This window comes from Ovis aries, chromosome 2 (assembly GCF_016772045.2).
Source record: "Ovis aries strain OAR_USU_Benz2616 breed Rambouillet chromosome 2, ARS-UI_Ramb_v3.0, whole genome shotgun sequence".
NCBI classification, from domain to species: domain Eukaryota; kingdom Metazoa; phylum Chordata; class Mammalia; order Artiodactyla; family Bovidae; genus Ovis; species Ovis aries.
Window position 1 is genome coordinate 247,629,262 of NC_056055.1, and position 26,133 is coordinate 247,655,394.

The 26,133-nt window shown below is 57.7% G+C and overlaps 1 protein-coding gene across 3 annotated transcripts in view; it reads right to left on the reverse strand.

The window, feature by feature from the left end:
• The window catches only part of PAX7 (paired box 7), a 107,401-nt gene that overhangs the window by 27,917 nt on the left and 53,351 nt on the right, over positions 1–26,133 (reverse strand). For all 3 annotated transcript variants that reach the window (XM_060411511.1, XM_027965644.3, XM_027965643.3), the window contains exons 5-7: positions 23,241–23,440; positions 15,638–15,803; positions 14,175–14,377 (exon numbers count right to left, since the gene is read on the reverse strand). In XM_060411511.1, the coding sequence (XP_060267494.1) occupies positions 14,175–14,377; positions 15,638–15,803; positions 23,241–23,440 (569 nt within the window). The remainder of the gene's footprint in view (positions 1–14,174; positions 14,378–15,637; positions 15,804–23,240; positions 23,441–26,133) is intronic.

The following is a 26,133-nucleotide window of genomic DNA, read 5'->3' on the forward strand; positions in this document are numbered from 1 at the left end:
AACTCATCGCAAAAGACCCTGAGGCTGGGAAAGACTGAAGGCGGGAGGAGAAGGGGGAGACAGAGGATGAGATGGTGGGATGGCATCACCGACTCAATGGACATGAGTTTGAGCAAGGCTCCAGGAGATGGTGAAGGACAGGGAATCCTGGCGTGCTGCAGTCCATGGGGTCACAGAGAGTCAGACATGACTGAGAAACTGAACAACGACGACCTATCAGGGTGGAGCCTGGGAATTTCTATTTTTAACAGGCATTCCCAATCATTCTGATGCACAGCTTTGGGAACCACCAACTGAGTCTCCTAACCTTCTGAGAAGCCGCTCTCCAACAGTCTTGTCAAAACCAGATCCTGCCTGTACCCCTAAGACGAGGGTTTGCCTCCCCTCAACTCTGCCCAGCACCCCCCTCCCGCATCACCTGGACCCTGGGGGCTCTCCCTGTCCCAAACAGACCAGACAGCCCTGGCGGCTTAGGATGGGATTGTGAGGGGTCCCTTTTGCGCTCAGGTTACATAATCTGACCTCTTATCGCCTCCTGGATTTCCACGGTGGACCCCAAGGAGCCAAGGAAGGCGGTGGTCTGTCCAGCCGAACCTGGAGGCTGAGGAAGGCGTGTGCTTGTGCGGTGGGTGTGGGGGTCACAGACGCTGTCCCGCCACCACTCCCCTCGTCTGAGGCATCTCCTCCTCTCTGGGGGCTTCTGGCTCTTGGTTTGCCCGCTCGACTATTGCCAAACTAACTGGAAAGCCTCGGAAGGCAGGGGTCCCGGGGAAGGCAAACCCGGATGGATGCCCAGTGTCAGCGCAGCTCCACCCGTGCTTACCGGACCCGCTATGCACCAGGCTCTGTGCTGAGGGCAGGCCCCCAGAAAAACCTGGCTCTTGCTTAGGGAGAGAGCAGAATCCAGAAAGTCAGCATCCAGAGGTAAAAGTGCTTCCCCGGGAAGGAGCGCAGGTCGCTCAGACTGGAGGAGGGACGCTTCTCCTCGGAGGAAGTGAAGAGGGGTTGGGAAGTGAAGGTGGGGCGGCGGGAATGTTCTAGCAAGTGCATCACCGACTTCCCCGGGGACCAAAGGAAAGCAGGGTGGGGGCGAGGAGAAGGAAGAAAGGCCCGTCTGCTGGGCGCGCTAGCTGCCCGGCCCCCGGTCCCCCCCAGACTACGCGCACCGGGCCCCACCGGCCGCCGCCGCCCCGCGCCGGCCGGACGTTCCGGGGGCGGCTGGACCCGCCGCCGCTCCCTGACGCCGGCCCGGCCGCCGAGCCCGCGCGTCCTTATCTCGGGGAGACAGTTGTTGGGAATCACTTTGACTGAGTGGTTTTGTCTCCCCGCATTTTCCACTGTCAGGCGGCCTCGGGCCATGGATCAAAGGCGCGGCGGCGGCGGCGGGCGGGCGGGCGGGCGGCTGCGGCCGCGCGGATCCGCCGTCCCCCCGGATCCGCCGTCCCCCCTTCCCCGCCCGCGCCCCGCTCCACGCCACCCCCGCCCCCGCCGCGCCCCAGGTCCGCTGGGCCCGGGACCGCGCCTGACCCGCGCGCAGCACCTGCCCGGAGCCCGCCATCGGCGAGCTGGGTACCGAGAGATGGGGGGGGCGGTGGGAGACAGAAACGGGGGCGGGGGGCTGGGGGAGGGGAGAGGGAGGGAAGGGGTGCATGGGGGGAGGGGCGGGGGAGGGGTGCATAGGGGGAAGGTCTGGGGGAGGGGAGAGGGAGGGAAGGGGTGCAGAGGGGGAGGGCGGGGGGGAGGGCCTGGCAGGGAGGAGAAAGGGGTGTTTGGGGGGAAACCGGGAGAGGCTGTGGGAGATTAGGGGACGGAGCATGGGGGAAGGTCTGGGGGAGGGGGAGGGTCTGGGGGAGGGGGAGGGTCTGGGGGAGGGGGAGGGTAGGGGAGGGGCAGGGGGAGGGAGGAAAAGGAGGTGTTTTCGGGAAACCGGACAGGCCTGAGAGATTAGGGGACAGAGCACGGGGGAGGGTCTGGATTTGAGAGAAGGAGAGATGGAGAAAAGGAGAGTGGAACGCAGACAGGGCCAAAAGGGGCGGCGGGAGGAAGGCAGGGGGAGGGTCCCTGAGCGGGCTGAGGGTGGGGTCAGGCCCCCTCCTTCCAGAGACCGGGCTGGCCCTCCTCACTCCCGAGGAGACAGGAGCACAGAGTGGGCGTCTCTGGCTGAATCACCCACGGGAGGTGGGGGCCACGCTCGGGCCTCCTGGGGGACCCTGGCTCACGTCTCAGATGCTCCCAGAAGCCCCAGGAGAGGAGCCTCCTCCCCCTGATTCCTTCCCATCAACTCCGACCCCACAGAAACCCCCTCCAGCCAGAGCAGCTCAGAACACCTGTCCCAACGACCAAGGTGTTGGAGAAAGGTTCCCACCGGGGGAGAGGGCTCAGCCGGGAGGGTCTGGAGGGAGGGGGAACCCTGGAGCTGAGGTTGGGGCAGGTCAGGAGCCTAGACCCAGAGGCAGGGAGGAGCAGGAAACCCCAAAGGTGCCAGGAAGAATTGGCCTGGGGCCCCACACCAGCTCCCCGGTCCGGCCTTGGGAGCCCCCATCTGCAAACAGCTACGGCACAAGCTACCAGATGCGGACTTGCCGTGCGTCTATCAGCACACTTACTCCTCAGACTAGCTCTGAGATGGGGACTATTTATTAGCTCCACTTTACAGAGGGGGTAAACTGAGGCAGACAGAAGCCTGTTCGGAATCGCCCAGGCAGAAAAGAGACAGTGCTGAGGTGGGGCCCAGGCCCAGGGATCCCAGAGCTGCTCTGCCCTCCTACCTCTTAGGGCCCTGGGAAAAGCTGAAACCAAAGGGTTTAAGGACCTCAGAGTCTCACCAGCGAGTGGAAGACAGACTACTTTTGTGACGTGTACTGGCCAACAGCATGGTCTCTGGGGCCAGGTTCAAGTCCAGGCCCCAACACTTGTTAGCAGCTGACCTTGGACAGATGAACTAAACTGCTTGGTGCCACTGTCCCCCACCTCGTCTGTAAGACAGAAATAATTCCAGGTCCTCCCCTTCCAAAGTAGATGTTATGACCATTAAATGGGATAATCCGTATAACGAGCTTAGGACAGCATCTGGCCTGTGGTGTTAGTGCCCCCCAAATTGAATTATTACTATTATTACTGAATATTTATCTAGTGACACTTGGCTGACAAGGGTCTACATAGTCAGTCAAAGCTAAGGCTTTTTCCAGTAGTCATGTATGGATGCGAGAGTTGGACCATAGAGAAGGCTGAGTGCTAAAGGATTGATGCTTTTGAACTGTGATGTTGGAGAAGACTCTTGAGAGTCCCCTGGACTGCAAGGAGATCCAACCAGTCCATCCTAAAGGAAATTAGCCCTGAATATTTACTGGAAGGACTGATGCTGAAGCTCCAGTACTTTGGCCACCTGATGTGAAGAGCCGACTCACTGGAAAAGACCCTGTTGCTGGGAAAGATGGAAGGCAGGAGAAGAAGGGGGCAGCAGAGGATGAGACGGTTGGATGGCATCACCAACTCAATGGACATGAGTTTGAGCAAACTCTGGGAGATGGTGAAGGACAGGGAGGCCTGGCGTGCTGCAGTCCATGGGGTCGCAAAGAGTCGGACACGACAGTGACTGAACAACGTTTGTCTAGTCATACAGGTACTTTTAATGCCCTGATAAACTGATAAATGCACAAGGAAAGCACAACTAACCCAGCATGAGGGGTGAGCGAAGGCTCCTGGAAGGGGCCAGGTCCCAAACAGTAAGTAGGAGTGGGTTTGAGATGACGACAGGGTTGTGGAGGAGACCTGGGCAGGGGATGTAGCGGGTACAAAGGCTTGGAGGCAGGAGAAGTCTGGCTCTCTGGGGACCCTCAGAGTCTCCCCTGCCTTTCCTGTCTGGGGACTTGCCTGGCCTCCGAGGTCCGGTATTGTCCTGCCATCTCAGAGTTCTCCTACAGCCAGGGACCCCAGGGATGGACCGGCCCAGTCCTGAGTCTGCGTGCTGTATTCGTTGCTAATCTCCCTTATTGTCCTCCCTCTACGGCTGGGACGGTCTGGTTCAGCACACTCCCCGTGCTAATCAGAAAGAAGGACCGATTCCCCTCTTTGCATTCTCCTACCGTGCCAGGCAGGTCTGGTTGGCTGAACCCCTGGCCTGGTGGGAAGCCTGCCAGCCTCAGGCTGGGGCCCCAGAAGGTTGGGGAGGGCAGGGAGGAGGCACAGGCTGGAGAGAAGGGCTGGCCCCTACCCGGAGCCCGGGACTGGGGCTCGTGAGCTCCTTTTACAAAGAACTCCCGGGAATCACGGACTCTGCGCAGGAAGGATGGTTCCTAACTAGTGGGTGGCCCACCGCATTCACGGCACAGATAGGGAAACTGAGGCCCAGAGGGGCGAGGCGTCCACCAAGGTCACACAGTGAGTCAGAAGTAAAGTCCAGAGGGAACTCAGATTGGCCACTTTCCAGCCAGTGACCAGCCTGGGCTGGGCTGAGCCAGGCCTCCGGTCCCAGAAAAGAATGGCTAATTCAATTTCTTTCTTTTTTTTTTCCTTTTCCATTATGGTTTGTGACCGGATATTGAATATAGTTCCCTGTGCTCTGCATGGGACCATGCTGTTTATCTGTTCTATATATAATGGTTTGCTAATCCCAAACTCCCAATCCACCGCCCACCCCGCACCCCGTTTCTAGTCAGGGCAGGGAGACGCAGAGAGGGACACACTGCCACTTAGTGAGCTCCTCCCCTGCGCCAGGCACGGCGCCAGGCATGCCACACGAACCATCTCATGTATTTCTTAAAATCCTACTGGGTGACTAGTATTGGCCCCATCTTCCGGATGAGGAGACTGAGACGCAGAGAGCTCGTATAACTTGCCTGTGGTCACATAGCGAGTATGTACAGACAACCTGGGACCCAAAGCCTGGTCTGTATGATCATCTCACCGAGCCGGTGATGTGTCTGAATTAGACACCATTTCAGCATTTGCCATATTAGTTGCTGAGTATTAGAAAAGACCCTGATGCTGGGAAAGATTGAGGGCGGGAGGAGAAGGGGACGACAGAGGATGAGATGGTTGGACGGCATCACCAACTCAATGGACATGAGTTTGAGTGAACTCCGGGAGTTGGTGATGGACAGGAGGGCCTGGTGTGCTGCAGTCCTTGGGGTCTCGGAGAGTCAGACACGACTGCGCGACTGAACTGAACGGTCCGGTCTGCACCAGCCTCCTACTCCTTCACTGATTTTCCTCTGAGCAAATGCTACAGTTACCCCTTTGAGAAGCCTCCTCCAAGAAGCCTGCTTTGACCATGCCCTCCCTTTTCCGAACTCCTCTGCTCTTGCTATCAGATCTGACCAGAAATCCAGCTCAACTGTCAATAACTGATTCTCTCATTGTTCTTTGGTGAGTCTCGCCCAGAAAAGACTTGGGAAGAGCAGAAACAGCTGTGTATATTTCTTTTCTGCACCTCCCTATACTTTGTGTTGGGCTTCCCAGGTGGTGCCAGTGGTAAAGAACCTGCCTGCCAATGCTAGGCAATATGAGAGCCATGGGTTCGATCCCTGAGTCGGGAAGATCCCCGGAGGAGAGCATGGCAACCTGCACCAGTATTCTTGCCCGGAGAATCCCATGGACAGAGGAGCCCAGCAGGCTACAGTCCACAGGTACGCAAAGAGTCAGACACGACTGGAGCGACTTCACGCACACGTGCATACTCTGTGTTAATAGCAGGTGGCAAACAAATGGATGAAGGGCATTGCACGCAGTGACATCCAGGCTGGCTCACCAGCTGCCTCGAAAGCCTTGGGCACAGAGCGAGCTGCGTGCAGTGTGGCCTGCAGTGCGCCGGGGGGCTCACCAGCGCTTGTTGGAGGCCCACTGCGGAGCACATACCAGATTCTGTGTGTCACCAGGATGGACCGTCACACAAACACTATGAAGACCTTGGTCCCTCCGTCCAGTGGTGCTTGGAAACATCTAGATCTCCCCTTCCCTGCTTGATGACACCAGGCCCATGGGGAGGGGCAGAGGTCAGCTCCCACCTATACCTCCTCAAGGAGGGAGGTCTTGATCGCTACAGATGTATGGTAGACCAAAAAAAAGAGAGAGAGAGAGAGAGAGAATCAGAGCATCTGTGGAGGGCAGCCCTGAACCCGCGGCTCTCGTCCAGACTCAGGGAGGCAGGTTCAAGATTCTGTCTTCCCAGAATCCCATTCAGTCCTCTAAGAATGGAGAAAAGCCCAGTGTGTGCGTGCTAAGTCGCTCAGTCGTGTCCGACTCTTTGCAACCCCATGGACTGTAGCCCGCCAGGCTCCTCTGTCCATGGGATTCTCCAGGCCAGAATACTGGAGTGGGTTGCCATGCCCTCCTCCAAGGGATCTTCCTGACCCAGGGATGGAACCTGTGTCTCCTGTAGCTCCTGCATTGCACGCAGCCTCTTTACCACTGAGCCGCAGGGGAAGCCAAGGGGTGCCCTCCATGATAAAAAGACCCCAAAGTCGCCCGGAAGCCAGGCAATAAACCAGGCCCTCCAGTTCCTAGCAGGACTTGCCCATAGGCATGACCTGCTCCCATCACTAGTGTTCAGGAAAGTTCCCCATCCAGGTCTCGCCCGTCTGTCCCCCACCCCCCTCCCCTCCCCCGTCCCCTCCACCCAGGAAGAAGGGGTGAGAAAAGCAGAGACATAAACACGGGTCTGTTTTCACAGGAGATGAGGGCCTCTCCCTGTGGGCTGGCGCTGGGCTCTGACTGACGTGAGCAGGTGGCTGTGTCTGGCGAGCAGCCTCCAGGGGGGAAATAACTGAGCCTTTCCCACTGAGGTAGGTTAACCGTGGACAAAGGGAAGCTGGGTGTGAGAGCAGGATCTTGGCAGGGTCTGTCCCCCTGGGGGCTGGGAGGGCTGAGGATGCCTGGGACCCCGAGGCTGACTCTCTGAGCGCGCAGCTCATCCTTGTCCTGCGCTGGGAGTCAGGCGGAAGGGGCACTGGGCTGCGGGCAGGCCTGATTAGCTGAGTGGACACTGCCCACCGCCCCCGGTTGGTACCCCCATCAGGGCTATGACTGGGGCTGGCAGATCTGTGACTGGTTGGGGGGGGGGGTCTGGGAGCTGGGCTGTTACCCCCATCAGGGCTATGACTGGGGCTGGCAGATCTGTGACTGGTTGGGGGGGGCGGGTCTGGGAGCTGGGCTGTTACCCCCATCAGGGCTATGACTAGGGCTGGCAGATCTGTGACTGGTTGGGGGCGGGGGGTCTGGGAGCTGGGCTGTTACTGATTCAGTGAAAGCCAGTTGGGGAGGGCAGATGCTGCAAAAGGGCATTTGGCTTTAGGTCCAGGAAAATCTGGCCACAGACTCTCGGTCATTTCCACAAGCTGACCGCTGACCCTACGCCATCACCCCTGGTCATCGTGAGAAATAGGTGTGTGAGTGGGTGGCTGGGGTGACTCAGATAGCTTTCCCCTAATCCTGGGGAAAATCAGCGTCCTTCCAACCGGGGTGGGTCACTCCTTCCATCCCAGCTCATCCTTTCCCGGGGCCAGAGGGCGGAAGGGGACAGATGGCCTTTCCTGTGCTTTCCACTCCCTGCACCTTGGCGTCCTCTCTTCCCAAGACTGGAAACCAACTCAGGCATTTTCCAGCACTGAGGGGAAGGGGGGAAAAGACAGAACAGATGGAATGCCAGTGCAACAGAGTTGGGAGGTGGGTGGAGAGCTCATCAGGTGGCTGCCGTAAGGCAGCCCGCTCCAGTGTTCTTGCCTGGGAAATCCCGTGGACAGAGGAGCCTGGTGGGCTACAGTCCATGGGGTTGCAAGAGTCAGACACAACTTAGCAACTAAACCACCACCACTACCACTTGCCAGGCACTGTACTCAGATTCTCCTTTAGTCTTCACAGCAGCCCCGGAAAGGTAAGCATCATCACCACAATTTTCAGATGATGAGAGGAGGCCCAGAGAGGTTAAGCCAGTGACCCAGGGCCACACAGCAACTTGGAAAGAGGCAGAACCAGAACTCCAACTTGGCTGCTCCCTGGCGGAGGCTGTGCAGTTTCTCTTGCCCCAGGCTTCCCGAGAGAGACCTCCCGGGACAGGGAGAGCCTGGGAGAGACCCTGAGAAGGCGAAGGGAAGGAAGCTGGAGGCAGAGGAGCTGCTGGGAAGGGAGGAGAGGGGAGGGCGGGGCAGGGCCCAGAGGAGCGCTCACTCGGCTGGGGTTAAAGCCCCATGTTCCTACAACCCGCTAAGCCGGAGAAATGAATTCTGATCCCTCCAAAACCCAACCTTGGAAAATGTGCGAGAGAAGGGTCTCCTTTCAGGGGAGCGGGAAATCCTTCACACCTCCTCCCGACGCCCCGGTAATGCCAGGATGTCCCCAATCTGCTTTGAGGAATGGAGAGATTAAGAATAATAAAAAAATTGCAATAAAATATGTGTGAAGGAGGGGGTAATTGTGGACAAACGCAGCATTCAAATTCATTTTTCAGCTCTTTTACACACCATTTCAATCTTATTTTCTGCTTGTTAATGAGATCTTGTTGCCTGGGCTAGGCAAAACCTTCCAATATCAGGACGTAATTGCTCATAATTTTCTCTCCTACCAGTGATTCGCATCAGTTTTTTAAAAATTCTGGGCTATTTAACACCCCACGATCCCCCTCCCCGTCATCCTGCCTACAAATCTCCTACTCCCTCCTCCTTCCCCGTTCCTGGTCCAGCAAGACTCATTTTAAATGCTTATTATAGGCGCAGTGTCGCCAATAAAGGCGAGAAAAAAAACACACACACAGAGAGGAAGTGAGGGGGAGAAAAAGGCGAAAGGGAGTTTCCAGTGGCCACTGCGTCAGGGGCCCAGGCTCAGGGGTAAGATCAGGCTTGACCTTATCCCGCCGAGGGCGAGGGGCAGGTGAGATGCGTGGGCCAGGCGCACCTGCTGAGTCCCATCGCCACCACTTGCCTGCTCTGTGACCTTCAGTAAGTCACTTCACCTCTCTGAGCCTGTCTTCCCAAGTCCCAGGGGCCTGGAGTCACTTCCCAGAAGCAAAGGGCTGATAAGGGGCATGGCATCCGTCCATGATCAGCTGATGGATTGTCCTTCCTTGCTGGATCAGGTCCCCTGGAGGCCTCAGCAGATGCCAGAAGGGTCGCGGTGGAGAGGCATTCAGGAGACCCCACCAATAAAGAACTGGAAGGCTCTGAGCTTTGTCCCCGCTGATCTAGGGGGGGAGCTGGGCTTTTTGAAGACGTAGACCATGAACCTGGCCATGGCATTAACTGCCACTGTGGCCTCAAAACGCACTTTCCCCACGTGGATCACAGGACCAACCCTCCGCGGCAGACACGAGAGAACAGCACAGTGGGCTCTGGAGCCAGGCCAGTCGAATCCCGGCTCTGCCACCTTCCCAGAACCTACCAAGGGGCTGGCAGGTGGCAGGGGCCTAATTAACGTCTGCCAGACGGGTGGACGGACGGATCAAAGTTGAAAGTTAGTTGCTCAGTCATGTCTGACTCTTTGTGACCCCGTGGACTGTAGCCCGCCAGGCTCCTCTGTCCATGGGATTTCCCAGGCCAGAATACTGGAGTGGGTTGTCATGCCCTCCTCCAGGGGATCTTCCCGACCCAGGGATGGAACCCGGGTCTCCTGCACGGCAGGCAGGGTCCTTAACTGTCTGAGCCACCAGGACAGTGCTGCATAGCTCCTTTTCCTCAGCTGTAAACAGAGGTCGCCAAGCCTGGCTGGACGAAGCTGGCGCAACCTTTAGCTCATCCACGGCTGGCCCATGGTAAGCACTCGCTCCATGGAAGCCGTCAGCATATCTCTTACAGGAGATACGGTGATCACGACTGACCGTGTGATTGACTTCACACTTAGAGACTACTTTCCATTTTTCATTAGTTCCGTGGGGGGGAGATCGTAAATATGTAAATCCCGTCACAGGTTCCTCCACTTTAAGCTCCAGAGAGGAGCCAAGGGGATGACGCCCGGGGCGGCGTGATGGAGCAGGCAGAGGCGTGGTGGCAGAAACGCCTGCTTCCCAGGAAGGCGCCCACGGCGGGGGCCACGGGCCCGGGGTTCCAGCTCCGCCGCCACCCCGACGCTGGGATCTGGGCGATTTTCTCCCCCTCTCTGGGCCTCAGTTTCCACTTCTGACTCGGATGAGAAGCTGCCTCTAAGAAAGCCTGGAGGAGAAGGCAGCCCCAGCCGTGGGCTGCTCCCCCGGAACACGGTGGCACAGGCCCCGCAGAAGCCCCGGGACGGGCGGCCTGCCGATGTGACCATGAGGGCCTCCAGCCCTCGTGACCCTCGAACCAGCAGATCCTTGCTCCTGATTCTTTGCTCAGAAGCTCAGATAGGTCAGCGCTGATTATGAGTCCGTGGCCTGTCTCCCCCGTCACACTGGGAGCTCTCCAAGGCACAGCCGTGGGTGTTTCCACCATCAGACTGGGGCGTCCACAGACAAGGGCTCCTCTTCCGTCAGACTCTGGGATCTGAGCACAGAGCCCCCGAGTCGCTCCTCAGGGCGGGGGCTGTGTCTCCCTCATCGCGCTGGGGGATCCAAGGACCCGAGCGGCCCCTCTCTCTCCACCCGTCACCCTTGAAAGTGTGCCCCACTCACGACTCCAACGCAAGGGCTGGTACGAACTGCTCCATCTGCAGGAATTGCATCACCCAAAGGGGTGTCACCAAAGGGTCCTTTGGTCCTAAGTTCTCCTCAGCTGATTTCTAAGAGCTGCCTCCAGGCAAAGCCAGGCCCGTTCACCTGCTGACTCCCTAATGCTGCCAGGCTGGGCTCTGGGGGTGAGTGAGGGCCTGGGCCCCGAGGGAACCAATCCTCAGGGTCATCTACACCTCTCAGGAGGCTGCTGCCCATATGACCCAGCTCCGCCTATTGGCCCCTAACCTGAGGTCCCAGCCTCAGTGTTCTCATCCACAACATGGGCTGAAGGAGCTTTTCTGTCCGCTGAGCTGGAAGGACCGTCTTCCCGAGATGGTTTCCCCTCACTGCCCGTCAGTCTCTCAAAAAGAGAGCAAGGGTGTGCGTTTCTGCGAGGCAGGAGGGCATGGGGGTGGGTCAATCTCAGGCTCTACAAATGAGAGCGGGACCCAGGCTCCGTCCCTTGATGGAGAACCCCTGGGCCCACCCATCCCAGGACCACACAGATAAGCTGGAAGCGTGAAGACGCTCAGACAGGGGAGGACGTGCATGGAGAATCAGAGCTCAGAAAAGCCGAGAACGTCCACCTAGGACCCTGAAACAGCCCCTGGCACCTTCAGGAAGCATTCGCAGCGTGACCCCAGGGGGTCCACACCCGGAAGCCACCCGGCCTGCCCTGACGTGTGTCTGCCCCGCCTGCAGCCCCTGCGCTGCCCTCCAGCAGCTGCTCACCTCCTGGCCCCCTCTGCCCCTGTCAGACCCGCTGTCTGTCTTCACACCTTTGATGGGAACCTCCGGACGGGTCTCCAAAGTCCCCTTGATCCATCACGCCCCACACGACTGTCCACCCTGAGGGGTGGGCGGAAGCTGGGGCCTCTCAGAGGAGGGCAGGGGCGCGGCGAGCTTTCGTCTGACTGCCCACAGCAGCGGGTCAGGCTCTCCCCTTCCCCCCTCCCACCCCCCGCCTGACGTGTCTGGGCCCAGACAGCACCTGGAACCTCCTTACCCTTTAATCTCAGTGCTGAACCATGCTCCCCAAGCTAGGGGCCCCTTAATTTGCTAGTCTCTCCTCTGCCCTGTGACGAAAGTGCTCCTTTCAGGGCTAAAGCTCAGCCCACAATGAAACAGGGGCCTGAGGAGAGCAGCAGAGGGGAGCCAGGTGCCCTGGACGCGCGGGTCCAGCCCAGCCAGTGTGTCCTGTGCCCCCTCTGTGAGGGGCGCTGGAGGGCCCACTCAGACTCCGCTCCCCTCTTCAGATTTCCTCTGATTTGTTTTGCATCACGAGGCTGGGCCTGGGCCCCATTCTCGGGTATGGACGTCCTGGGTCTCTGCAGTTATATCCCTACCCGGCCGGCTGCTGATCCCGTTGTGTCTAAACCTGGCTCTGGAAGGTTAGCTTGGCCAGTTAGTCCTTGGCACCAACGAGATGGAGGTGGTGGCCTTGAACCCCAAAGAGGACAGGTAGGCTCCACTGGAAAACATTCTGGTGGCAGTCTGCATCAACCCCCCAAGTGGGGCCCGAGAGCCTTGGAGCTTCACCCCAGGGAGCTCTGTCTTCAGCTGCTTCCGTTCACTGGGCACTCACAAGTCTGCGCTAGACCTGGGCTAGGAGCTTTACCTAGGTCTCCTCAGTCAGCCTTCCCAACCCTACAAGGTGCGAGCTGGCATCACCCCCACTTCATGGATAAGAAACCTAACCTGTAGAGCGGGGAAGGGGCCCTGCGTGCGTGCTCTCTACACGCCAGCTGTCCTGTCCACGGAATGGGGTGATGCTAGCTCCTACCACACGCACAGGATGGAGCTGAATGCATGCTCAGTCGCTCCCGACTGCCACTCCATGGCCTGTAGCTCGCCAGGCTCCTCTGTCCATGGGATCACCCCAGCAAGAACACTGGAGTTGCCAGGGGGTCTTCCTGACTCAGGGATTGAACCCATGTCTCCAGTGGCTCTCCCACTGCCTGGTGGAATCTTTACCACTGAGTCATCTGGGAAGCCCCAGTAAGCCCTCAATGACACACATTAACTGAGGCAATAGGAAAATCCCCCAAACACGCAGAAAATTAAAGGGTATTAAGCAGGGGAAATATTTTACACCAACGGTGGCTCATTTTTTCGATAATAAATGTTTTAGGCTTTGCCAGGCCATGTGGTCTCTTTGGAAACCACTCAACTCTGCCATCACCACAGCACAAAAGCAGCCATAAATATGTAAATGAATGGACATGGCTGCGTTCCAATAAAACTTTATTTACAAAATCACGTAGTTGGAAGGAAGCAGCTTGCGGGGATGCAGCTGACCTCTTTGGTCCCATTTTTTTCCTTTACGTAACAGATTTCTCATATTACTATATTGTCCTGGCAATGGTTGTGGGGGCAGGGAGGGAGAGAACTAACGTTTATTTGACTCCTATTTTATGCCAGCTCTGTGCTGAGTGCTTTGACCTGTTAGCATGCTGAAGGCAGAGAAGGCCCTTCTTAGGAGGTTAGCAACTCTTTCTTTAATCACTCTTGTTTAATGGGGGATACCCCAAAGCTCAAAGATGCTCACTAGCGTAACTCCCTGAACAGTGGGGCTGGGATCCCACCCCCGCTCCAAGCCTCACCTGTTCTTACAGCTGTTCAGGTAAGTTTGCATCACATGTATTCTCACAGACACGAGAGAGGTGTCTCAGAAGGTGGGAGGCAGGGTAAAATGAGTCTTGGATTTAATTCTTTCCCTGTGGATGTCTGAGAGCCTGTCATAGCAGCAAACATGAACTCAACAGTTCTTCCAGTTCGCTCTGATTTCAAGCATCACTGAGTCCTGCTCCCCAGGCTCACCAATAACCACATCAGCTCCAGCTTGTCTTTCCGCCTTCATCTAAAGATGGTCCCACCACTTCTAACAGCTCTCCATCAGGCATGGAGTGACTTAACCAGCAGCCAATCACATGTGAGGGAAGAGTTCCAAGACCCAATGGGAGCAGAGTTCCCGGGCTAGAATCATGCCTCCTCCCAACATCCCCGCCCGACTGATTCTCTCCACCAGGAGGTGGTGGTCTTGCCTTTCACTCGCTAGTCACTCCTGGTGACCAAAGGTGGAAGAGGGAGCCCAGGATGGAATCTAAGAAGGACTACTGCTTCTAGAACAAAGCCGCAACCACAGCTCGCATCCCCTAGGAAACAGCGCAAGGCTTCCATCAGTGCGCTGAAAACGCCGACTGTTACGGTCTGCACAGTCAGGAAGCAGGCGATGGGCCAGATTAACAAGCTCTGGGTGGTGAGAAGTATGGAGACCTATGACGGAAACCTTTTCTCTGCAACTGCCCCACTGGGTCACCGGACTTGCAGATGACAAACCCGGGGTGAAAGGCTCACAGAACGACAAGTGAAGGTGGGAGGAGCCCACCCCCACCCGGCCTCCCACGCAAACCCTCTCGAGTTGACCAACAGCCAGCGGTGTGGCGGAGACCAGAGACTTCTTCCCCAAGAGGGAGCCACCTGCGTCCCCCTGAACCCTCGCTGGATGGGCTGGCAAGCCTCTGGCCCCTCGGACCCTGGACAGAGAGGCGGGGGCCCCTACCTGAGGCGACAGGCCGTTGCTGACGGGGTTCATGTGGTTGGAGGCGGCCGCCGGGTTCATGAAGCTGTCGGAGTAGCTGGAGAAGCCGTGGCGGGCTCCGTAGGCAGAGCTGGTGTCCGCGGCTGCGGCCGCCGCAGCCAGGCCCCCCTGGTGCATGGTGGACGGCGGGAGTGGCTGGGGCCGGTGCACGGTGCTGCCCCCGTCTGCAGAGAGAGCCAGCAAAGGGATGAGCCAGCGGCCTGGCCCCAGAGGGTGAAGCGGGGCAGGCACCTCCCGTCTGGAAGGCAGGTCCCCAGCCCCCTTCTCTGGACCTCCATCCAGCAGAGGTTGGGGGGGAGGGGGCTGCCTTCTCTCACTACTGGGGATGGGACACCCGGCTTCTGAGCAGGACACCAGGAACTGGCAGGTCTCGACTGATAACCGAGCAACATTCCAGACAACTTCTCCACACCTACTGCGCACCAGCCCTGTTCTCAGTGATTGGCACATAGTAGGTGCTCAATAAACCTTATCTGGGCTAAAACTCAGATCTCATTGAGGGCTCTGTCAGTCTGTTTGGCGCTGTTGGATAACATTTGGTGAGCACCAAAATCACCAGTGCTTTCACAAATCCCATCCAAGGGTATGAAGCAAGAATGATTCCCATTTTACAGATGAAGAAACTGAGGCTCAATGGGATCAGGGCCCACCCTTGCGCAAGGTGATGTGGCTAGGGAGCAGGGGGCCAGGGTTTGAATCGCCACTCTGTTCCTAGCCGCTGGGCTGCTCTTCTCTGTCACAGCCTCGCCACGTGGTCTTCCAGCAGATGGGACCTTCACCTTGGGCGACGGTTCAGTTTCTCATCAGGAATCACAAAGAGGCCTCTCTCCCCAGCTTCTAGAACTCCAGCCTGCCTGTCCTCTAAGAGGAAGCCACGAGGCTCCTCCATGAGACAGAAGTCAAGCAGTGGGTTCCTGCTGTGTGCTAGCGGTGTGGAGTGGAGGGAGTAGGCAGAGGGCAGACAGCGGGGCATGGGCCAGGGAGGAGGGGTGCTACCCTTCTCTACCTACAGGGCCCACCACCGTCTCTTCTGAAATTTAGTAAGATCCAAGAGATTCATGTGACTTTCATAGTTTGAGAAGCTCTGTTAAACGTGCGCATGGAGGCGACCTTGCTTCTCTTCACCTGGATGCAGAGGCAAGAGGTTCAAGAGCAGGACACCATCTCTTTTATCTTTACTGTCCACATCAAAGCAGACAAACACGGTCATTAAAGAGCAAGAAAAACAAATAACCTCTCTCTCCTCCTTCCGCCAAAGAAAACAATTTTTATTCCTTCTTTGCCGAGGAGGGAAGACGTGGGTGAGGGCCGGGTGGGGAGATAAGCGGGGGATGGAGGGGCGGGGCAGATGAGGGGGCAGGGTGGGTTGGGGGCGGGGCGGGTGAGGGGCGTGGCCGAGATGCCAGGATGCAGCTGAGACTCACCTTGGGAGATGGTAGTGGTGGGGTAGGTGGAGTCCGGTAGCTGGTAGGGGGGCAGCGTGGGCATGCCAGTGGGCGGGAAGCCACCTGGCAGAAGGTGGTTGAACGCTGCCAGCTGGTTGGCTCCTGCCTGCTTACGCCAGCGGGCACGGCGGTTGCTGAACCAGACCTGGGGGACGGAGAGCCGAGCGATGAGCCCTCAGCTTGGTTTCCGGCAAGGCGCTGAGGCACAGCTAGAACCGGGCCCCTGCGCCATCACCCTGAGTCCAGCCAGTGTCCTCCTCCGATGAGAGCCCCACCTTGCTGCAGCTCAGGACAGTTTGCGAAGCACGTTCATGGGTAGGATCCCATTCTGTCCTCATGACCTCACTACCCAGGGACGAAGTCGTGGTTATGACCCCCATTTTACAGATGGGCAAACTGGGCCCCAGAGTGGGGGAGGGGCTTGCCCACGTGACAGGGTGGCCCGAGCGACTCTCAGCCCAGTGCTCTTTCCCTGCAGCTGCTCCTGCCCTGAAGGAAGTCAGTGGATGACCATCCTTGTTCATCCATGTTGCACACGCCTCATCTCCTCCAGGAAGCCCCCAAGGAGGAGGCCACACATCCAGAACCCACCTGAATGAGACCCACCTGCCAGACTCAGATGCAAAAGCTAGTTCTGCGTCTGGAGCCTGAGGCCCTGCTTGGCTCACGCTGCACAGGCCCCCTGAGTTAGGAAAGCGCACCACCCCCACGCCCACCCCCAAACATAGGGACTCACTGATACCCTAAGATCTCCGAGTCTCCCTTTCCTCCGAGCCCTGTGCTCGCGCTCCCTACATCCGTCCATACGCAGACCCATGAGGCCCTCCTAGTCCCATTGACCCAGGGGGAAACTGAGGCTCACAGAGGTGGAATCACTTGCCCACAGCCACATGGCTAGTCTGTGAGGTCCAAAGTTCAGTCAGTCTGACTTTCTAGAACCCTCTCTGGATTTGCAGCAAGTTCCCTGGGATAGGCCAGAGAAATATGAGAATGAGTGTACAAAACGGGGCTCCTGAGGTGGTGCTTCCCCACCTTTGGACTTTGCATATGCTGTTCCCTCCGTCTCACACACTCTTCCCAGTGCTGGCTCCTTGGCCTGCAGGGCTCGCAGAAACGCCTCCTCCTGCCCCAGTGGGCACTGCCTGCCTCAGAAGTACTTTAGGCCAGTCCCCACCTCCTTTTCTCAGGAGGCCTCCAGCTGTGAGCTCCCTTACCCGAACAATTATTGTCTTTATCCGTTTTTCTTGTCTCCCCTCTGGCCCTAAGCCCCACAGGCAGAGGCCAGGCAATCCTGGCCCCCTGCTCACACCTCTATAGGAATCCTTGTTGAATGAATGGATGGATGGTGGGAGGCAGAGATGACTCTGGTGAGTCTCTGCTGGTGCTGCCCTCCGCCCTCTGCAAAGCCCAGTGGCGAGTCCTCCCCTTCATGGGTGACGGCCTAGGCCTCCCCTGGCACAGATCACTTGAGACCCTCAACCCTCTAGTCCGCGTCTGTTGCTGACCTGCGGGAGGGGGAGTCTGAACGGGGGTGGAGGCGTGTTTGTGTCCCCTCGGGTCATTTGTCTTTTCTCCGAGGGGAGAAATGGCATTCGGTTTTCCGAGCTGGATGAACAGAGCTGCTGGCTCTGACCCGTTTAGGGTTCACAAAGGAAAGAGATGTGGTGGCCAAATAAAGATGAAAAAAACTGTCTTCCACATGAAATGCAGGGCCTGGCTGCTCCCACCTCCCCGGGGCAGAGAGGGCTTCCCCAGGGGCGTCCAGGGCAGATGAACGCTGGCCAGGCTGACTGAGGCCCTCTGAACAGCTCTGTTTTAAATCAGCGTTTCCCAAAGGCTGGGGCTCCTGCACTCCAAGATGGAGACACCTCCCCAGAGGCGAGTGACACAGACATTAGATAACCTTGAACCACTCCCATCTCTTCAGGGCCTGGGGTGTGTGGAAGAGAAGGTCTCAGCTGGGTGCTCAACGTCCTTCATGCCTTCCTAACACTCATCACGGCCTCCCTGGTGGCTCAGCTGGTAAAGAATCCGCCTGCAATGCGGGAGACCCCAGTTCGATTCCTGAGTTGAGAAGGTCCCCTGGAGAAGAGAAAGGCTACCCATTCCAGTATTCTGGCCTGGAGCATTCCATGGAGTCGCAAAGAGTCAGGCATGACTGAGCAACTTTCCCACACACAACATTCATCAACCTCTCTTTTTAAGACCCAGAGAGGATGCCCTGCCAGGGGATGCCTTCCTGAAAAACCTTCCCAAGTTGTCTCGGTTTCCCTGTGTGTGTCTCCAGTCGCCTTCCTTCTATGAGAGAGATGTGTGCGTGCGTGCGTGTGTGCCCAGTCGCTCAGTCCTGTCTGGCTCTTTGCGACCCCATGGACTGTAACCTGCCAGGCTCCTCTGTCCATGGGATTCTCCAGGCCAGAACACTGGACTGGGTGGCCGTTTCCTTCTCCAGGGGATCTTCCTGACCCAGGGATCAAACCCACGTCTCCTGCATTGGCAGGCGGATTCTTTACCCCTGAGCCACCTGGGAGGCCCCTGAGAGTGATATGCATGTCTATTTTAAAATACACTGATTTTATTTTATTTAAGGACGTGAAGATATGGATATTGCAAAAGTGGCCCAAATCCTGAAGACGGTGGAGAAGGATTTATGTTTGGGATACTCTGCTCTGCTTTTGTTTGTTTAGAGAGGGTCATCTGCAGATAAAGAGGACTCAGCTAAGGCGGGAACGTTCTCCCGCCTTCTCTCCTCGGCCGCCTGGCTCCTGCTTTCCTTACGTCCCTCCTTCCCATCTCCAGGCGCTCCCGGGACTCCACTCTGCGTCAAGCAGGACAGGAAGGACAGAGGGTGAGTAGGACATGATCCTAGCCCTCAAGCTGCCCTTGGCCTGGCCATATGTCAGGCATGTCAAAGGACAGCTGCTCTTCAGTACAGTCAGCTTAGACGGGCTGGCGTGCGAGGGGCCACGAGGAGGTCTGAGGAGGGGCTTCCAACTCCCCCCAGAATCCAGGAGGACTTCCTGGAGGAGAGGACATGCCTTTTGCTTTCTCTTTCTCTCTTCTTCTTCCTCACTGTCCTATTTCCACGGGGCTGCCCCCAGTCCAGCAGGCATCTCCATCTTCACAAACTGACATCACACAAGAGTAGGGGCTCTGGAGTCTGATCAGTTGCCGGAATTTGAATCCTGCCTCTGACTCTTAGCTAAGATGGCCAAATTCTGTTATTCCTCTGAGTCTCACCTTCTTTGTTGCTAATAGGCTCAGTTTTAAAGAATCTGCCTACCAGTGCAGAAGCCACAGGAGACCCGGGTTTGACCCCTGGGTTGGGAAGATCCCCTGGAGGAAGGCACAGCAACCCACTCCAGTGTTCTTGCCTGGAGAACCCCCATGAACACACGAGACTGGCAGGCTACAGTCCGTGGGGTCGCAGAGAGTCAGACACAGCTGCGCGACCGGGTACACGCACAAATGATAGCCCCTACCTTCTCGGTGGTTCTGGACCTCAAGGCAGTTAACACAGGCAACGTGCTTATTTAGAACAGCATCCCCAACACTTATTTTGCTGGAAAGCCTCCGACGTCTGAACTGGAAGGGCTCTTAGCCAGTACGGACTGCAAGCTTCCTATTTACAGGTGGAGAAATGGAGGCTCCCAGAAGGACGGTGGTGGACCCAGAGCCCCACCCAGAATCTTTGATCAGGGTTGAGTCGTTTGAAAACGGAGGCTGAGTTTTATTACTCCTTTTTGGTCCTTCTCTCCACCTCTTGCCCTGGGAGCAGGACACCATAAGAAGAGTCTGATGACTGGGTTGAACGTCTCATCTGGCCCTCCTTCCAATGCAGCCCCGAGGAAAGGAGCACACAGACAGACTCGGGCTTGGGTCCTAGGACAGCCGCTTATTACCTGTCTTTAGGAAGTTGCTTCTGCTAGTGAAAGGTCAGGCTTCTCATTTGTAAAATGGTGACACTGACTGTCCCTGCCTCTTCTTAGGATCATGGTAAGGATGATGAAGATAGCGCATGTAGGGCGTTGAGCAAGCGTGCCTGGCATGCGAGAAAGGCATCATGAATGTCATCCAGTGGAACGAAAAGATTCAGTTTAAGTTATTAATTAGTGAGTCCCTCCAGCGCCTCCCAAATGGGATTCGGTTCAGAGCTCTAGCCCGCCTGCCCCCAGGCAAACAGCAGGGCTCCAAACTGGGACCAGATGAGCTGCACGCAGCCCTGGTCCCTGGATGCTGCTCATCTGGAGGACGGGATGTTCTCCCAGGCCTTGTGGGAGACACCTGGGCTGGCCTTGGGGGCTCTCAGCTCTCAGCCTCTGTTTCTAGAAGAGACATGCAGACTTCAGAATCTCGGAGCTCAGGACGAATCAGATTTGTTTACCTGCAAGGAAGATGTCTGCGAGGTGGGGGTCGGGCCCCCAGATGCTTAGAAATGAAGACCCCTCCGGGGAAAGGAGTCACCGGTCGCCAGGCACGTGTCCTGCCTTGCGCCCCTTTCCCACCGTTCCCAGTGGTGGGGCTTCCTGCAGACTGAGATGGGCATCTCCGCACTGGGGTACCATATAACCCCACACAGTGCCCTGTGGGTTTCCGAGGGAGGTGCCTGACCCTCTGCTGGCGGGCAGGGCTGGAGGGGAGGCAGAAGTGGCGAGACACGAGTGATGAGGTCCTGCCTGAGCTGCGCCTACCGGCTTCCTTGCCGATTTGGACGCCAGCCCTGTGACAGCGGGGCTTTCTGTCTGCCGGGTCCCTGGTGCCTAGAACAGCACCTGGCACACAGGAGGTGCCCAGTATGACTGCTAGATGAATAAGCCTGGAGGTGCGAGGGTGGCCAGAATTGGGCCCACCAAGAATAGGTGAACTTTAATAATCACAGCCCCTACTCAGGGTACTTCCTGACTCTGTGTGAGCCTGTTTACATGTTATCATTTAGTCCTCTGAACGAAGCGGACCCTGTTACCATCATCTCCGTTTTGCAGAGAAGGAAACCAAGGGCGAGGGAGTAAGTGATGGAGCTGGAATTAGCACCAAGGCATCTGAACCCTCTGGCACCTCCCAGTGCCCCTGAAACGCACAGGACTGCCAGACCCCTGAACTATAGGCTCTTAGAATCAGAGGCCAAGACCGCAGAAGCATCCAGCCCTAAGATCTAAGCAGAGCTCAGAGGGCTTCAGGCCCCAGGCCGCCCTGTCCGCAGCAGGAACCCTCTCACTGGGGCCTCCCATCCCCCGGACATCGCACTTCAGCTTGAACACTTCTGGTGACGGTGATCTCAGCACCTCCCGAGGCGGCTCTGACTGTCAGTAAGCCAGGACCCTAGAACTTTAAGGAGCCTTCATGCTCATTCAGTTTGGCCCCTTTATTTATAGAGGAGAGATTAAGTCTCAGGAAAGGAAACTGATCTGTTGAGGGTGATACAGCTGATCAGAGGCAGAAACCAGTGGGAACCCAGCCTGTGGCTCCTGGTCTCCCCCTCCCCAGCCCCACTCCAGGGCCTCTCAGAGCAACTGCATCCTCCAAGCCTTCTCCTCTCCAGGCCAAATGCTCTATTATTCCTGTCTTGATTTGGGGGGCGGTCAGTCTGTTCATTCTTTAAAACTCAACGTGCATTGATCCTTTCTTTGCTGTGATCAGGCCCAGTTCTCAGGCCACGAGTCGGGGGAGAGCCAGCCCCGCCCTGGGGCACTGAGGGTCTGCGAGGGGACCAGCACGTGGAACACGGCTGCCTTGGCCCCCGTGCCGGGGATGTGCCTGCGTTCTGCTGCTCCCCCTGCTCTCAGCGCCCCCTCACCCTCAGACCTTGAGTGGCACCTGTTTCTGAGTCCCCTGGGCCAATAAAAGCACTGCCCTGACAGCCAGGACGTTTTACAAGGAGCGGTCAGGCTTCAAGGTGGTGGGAAGCAGCCGTGGCCGCCAGACGTGGGAATGAGAAAGCACCCAGGAATGTGCCCAGGAGAACAGCTGCAGGGGGATCAGAGGCGGAGGAGGGAGGCCCGGCCGGCAGCTCGGGTGTCACCCTGAGGGGCGGGGGCTGGGATGAGCCGAGCTGGCTGCGGCCGCTCATCTGCACCCCCCAGGGTCTCCCTGCGTGGCGGCCCAGGGCCCCCCACTCCAGGAGGGGTGCGGTGGGCAGAGGGAGGTATGCTGGTCCCCGGAGTGCTCAAATGCCCGTTTGCTTCTGGCACATCACTGCTTTCAAATGCCAGGCTGAGTCCATTTCTCCTTCCCAGAAGGAGAGAGCCTGGGCTTGGTGTGCACAGGCCTGAGCTCTGCACACACACCCCCGGCACCGCATCACTTCTCAGTGACTGTGCCTGCGATGAGTGGCCAGCCTGGCCTGACAAGGGGCTCTGAGGTTCCCTGGGGTCCCGTGGGAGGAACCCCCAGCAGCGGCCACAAGGTAGATGGCCGACAGGAACTCTCGGATCCCTCTCGGATAAGACAGAAGAGCCCCCAGTGAGCAGCTGGGGGCAGCCCCTCGGCAGACTCAGCTCCCCGTTCACGGAGGGGCCAGGCCAAGACGGGCTCCCACAGGAGCTGTTCATCAGCCTCCCTTCCTCCTCCGCCCCTCCCCGCCCCCCTGACCCAGCCAGGCCCCCAGAGGCTCTGACTTAGGGAACTACAGACATCGTGCAATCTGAGAACTCAGCTTGGGGAGAGGAGGCGGGTCCTTCCCCCATCCCCACTGCAGGCCTTGAACCCTAAACAGACATGGCTCTTCCTGTGCCCCACCTTCCGCAGGCCCACTGATCGGGCACCAGGCGCTTAGCGGGTGTGGATGACCACAGGGTGTTTAAAGTCTGCTCACACTTCCCCGGATGCTTCTAACTGGCCAAGAATATGCGTCCAGGCAGCTTGCATGCTTCCCATAACAGGAAACTCATTACCCATCCTAGGAAGCTAGGTCTGTTCTGGAAAGTTTTGTCCTGAATCTTTCCTCCCCTCCTCAGAGATTTGGAAGTGCTTCTATTTCCTGAGCCCCCTCTCTTGTGGCTGAACTAATGCCCTTCTTTCCTCCCTCCCTTGCCCTTTCCTCTTCCCCCTTTCTGTCTCTCCCTCCATCCCTCCTTCCTTCATCTTCCTGAAGTTCTTGGTCCTCCCAGCTCCTCCTGGCTTCCCTGGGGCTGTCCGAGGATTGGTTAGCCAATCGATTAACGTTTGCTGCCCATTTACTCTGTACCAAGTGCTGGGGGCATTACTTGTCCACACAGTCCCTGGACCACTTGCCACAGAATCCCCACTCCTACTCCAGGGGCCCACTAAACCCCCTGACCCTGGCCACGCCCTCTCTCAATCCTGGTCTCCAGATGATGTGTGTGCTGTGGCGCACGCTTAGTTGCTCAGTCGTGTCTGACGCTTTGTGACCCCGTGGACTGGAGCTCGCCAGGCTCCTCTGTCCCTGGGATTCTCCAGGCAAGAATACGGGAGTGGGTGGCCATGCCCGCCTCCAGGGATCTTCCCCACCCAGGGATCGAACCCGGGTCTCCTGCAGCTCCTGCACTGCAGGTTCTTTCCCACGGAGCCACCGGGGAAGCCTGTCCAGACGGCGCCCGCAGCACAAGGCCCCGGTGCCCCTCACCTGCACGCGCGCCTCGGTCAGCTTGGTCCTCTGCGCCAGCTCCTCTCGGGTGTAGATGTCTGGGTAGTGGGTCCTCTCGAAGGCCTTCTCCAGCTCCTCCAGCTGCTCGGCCGTGAACGTGGTCCGACTACGGCGCTGCTTACGCTTCAGAGGGAGGTCGGGTTCTGACTCCACGTCTGAGCCCTCGTCCAGACGGTTCCCTACAGCCAAGCGAGAGGGCAGGAGAGGGCGGGGGCCCAGTGAGATGGACGGGAGCTGTGTGCCCACCTTCAGGCCTCCACAGCACTGAGGGTCAGATCCCTCTGAGTACAGGAAGGACGTCCCTCACGGCGCTGTTTATCAGAGCAAAGACTGGGAGGCAACCTCCCTGCCCACCCTGCTGCTGCTGCTAAGTCACTTCAGTCGTGTCCGACTCTGCGACCCCATAGACGGCAGCCCACCAGGCTCCTCCATCCATGGGATTTTCCAGGCAAGAGTACTAGAGTGGGGTGCCATTGCCTTCTCCTCCCTGCCCACCCTAGGGGACTGGTTAAATACCTTACGGTCCAGCCATTAAAAAAAAAAAAAGCACCCTGTAGTTGGGCATTTAGGTTATCACCACTGACGTGAAAGGATGGACATGGAATAGGACTCGGGGGATGCATTTGTCAAAATTCCTAGAACTGAACTCTCCAAAAGGGGGAGAATTTTTCCCATTTATTCACTGTACCTCAATCAACGTGACTTTTAGAAGGCAAGGCATAAACCAGTGTGCAGAGCCGAAACCCACTTTTGGAGAAAGCACGCATAGCACATTGTGGAACACCACACTCAACAGATGAACAAACGCGAGCCTTCAGGATGACAGGACTTTTGTTTTCTTTTTGAAATTTGCTTACAGTTTAATATTCTTTAAACGACGATCACTTAGACGACGATGGGATCGCATTTTGGGAAAACACTGCAGAACCTAAGTGAAAGGGGAGCAGGAAGAAAGGCAAGGACCGAGGAAGTGGGCAGATGCTTGTGCCCGGGCTGGCAGCCAGGGAGCGCAGGTTCCAGGCGTGCTTCTCCCCCAGATGCCTTGCACTCTGACCCTGGGTCTCGGATTCCCCATTCTTCGCCATGAAAGGTTTAGACTACGTGACTTCCACACCCAGGCCCTTGCTGCGCCGTTCCAGGATCACTGAGTGATCTTCCAGGCTGGAGGGGGAGACCTCGCCTGGTGATCTGGGTAATGACTATGACTCCCCGCCGCCCCACCCCCCTGGCATCATCCCCAGTAATTTCCACCCTAGAACCCAGGGGTGGGTGAAGGCCTTTGCTTCCTTTGCAGAGAGAGCTCGGGGGTCTGGGGCCAGCCCACGTCCTGACTCTGGATGGGCTGTCAGGCCAGGGACCTACTCCTGTTCTGCGTCTGGGAGAGGAAGGCAGCAGGAAGGGCTTGATCAAGCTCCTCAACAGTCAGGGCTGAACATACCTTGGGGACTGAACTGACTCTGCCCACAAAGCCTGGGCCTCTCACCGTCCCTGATCTGGCATAAGGAATGCTAGCAAGGGGCATGCTGGGGCTCTGAGACCGCGCCCTCAGGAGTCCTGGGGGCCCTAGAGGGGGCGAGGAGAAGGGGGCTGGCGAGAAGAGGAGGCCAAGGATGAGAGGCAGGGAAGCACGCAGGGACGATCCCCTCTCCCCACGCCTGCGTCTCCCTTTCCTTGCTTCGCTTTCCTCTCCCTCCTTTTCCATCTCCACCTTCAGTGTTCCTGGAAGGATGCTATGTTTTCTCCTTCCCCCCTGCGGAGCACTGACGCAGCACCAGCCGTGTGCCACGCACAGACTATGCATGCAGGCCATGTTCTGGGAGATAGCCTGAGTCGAGCCTCAGAGCCTCAGCGTGCATGCGCCTGTACTACAGACGGGAGGAACTGAGTCACAGAGAAGCAACCGAAGCGCCCACAGTCTCAGTGAGCATCCAGATCCACACTCAGGCCCTGCTTTCCTGGTTCCCGTCCTGTTCCTACCAACGGCCTCAAAGGTTGCTGACCCGAATCGGTCGAGGCTCCTCCCACAAGGGACAGCCTTCTCCCAACCCTGAAAACAACACAACACCCAGTGCAGCTTCTTAGACGGCAACTGAAGGTGAAGGAAAGGCCTTCCAGGCCGGGGGAAGAGTGTGTGCAGAGGTCTGGCGCGTCAAAGGGCATGGGGGTGAAGCTATAGTGGGGCGGCGCCCATGGCTGACAGGTCTTGGGCAAAGCCCCTTTTCCCCCAGATCACCTATCCTCCATCCTGCTGACATGGCCATCTTCCCAGGTGGCGCTAGTGGTAGCCCCCGATATGCAGGAGACATAAGAGACTTGCGTTCGATCCCTGGGTCAGGAAGATCCCCTGGACGAGGAAATGAAAACCCACTCCAGCATTCTTGTCTGGAGAACCCCATGGACTGAGGAGCTTGGTGGGCTAGAGTCCAGGGAGTCACAAAGAGTCAGACAGGACTGAAGGGACTTAGCCAACATGGCCATTGGGAAGTCATCCCTGCTTTTCACTGGCCACCGATGATGACGCTACGTAGCAAGGAACCAACGGCAAGGGAGATGTGCCTTCATTGCTGCCTGTCTCAGCCCTAAAGGCAAGGACCTGGGGTGGGTCCAGCCCCTCCCTCTGCCCTCTCCCAGCTGCTCAGCTCCCCATCACTGAGAGGGGGCCTCGACGGGCACAGGTGGCATCTGGGGTGCCTTCCCCAGCATGGCTGGGGCTCAGAGCCAAATACAACTAATCCCAAGGATTCATTTCCTGCAACTCACTGCATAGCTTCAGTTTTCTGACATTGACAAGGAGAGAGGGCCCTTGGGGCCTCAGAAGGAGGAAGCAGAGGTTGGCAGGAAGGGAGGCCGGCCCGCAGACAGGGAATGGGAC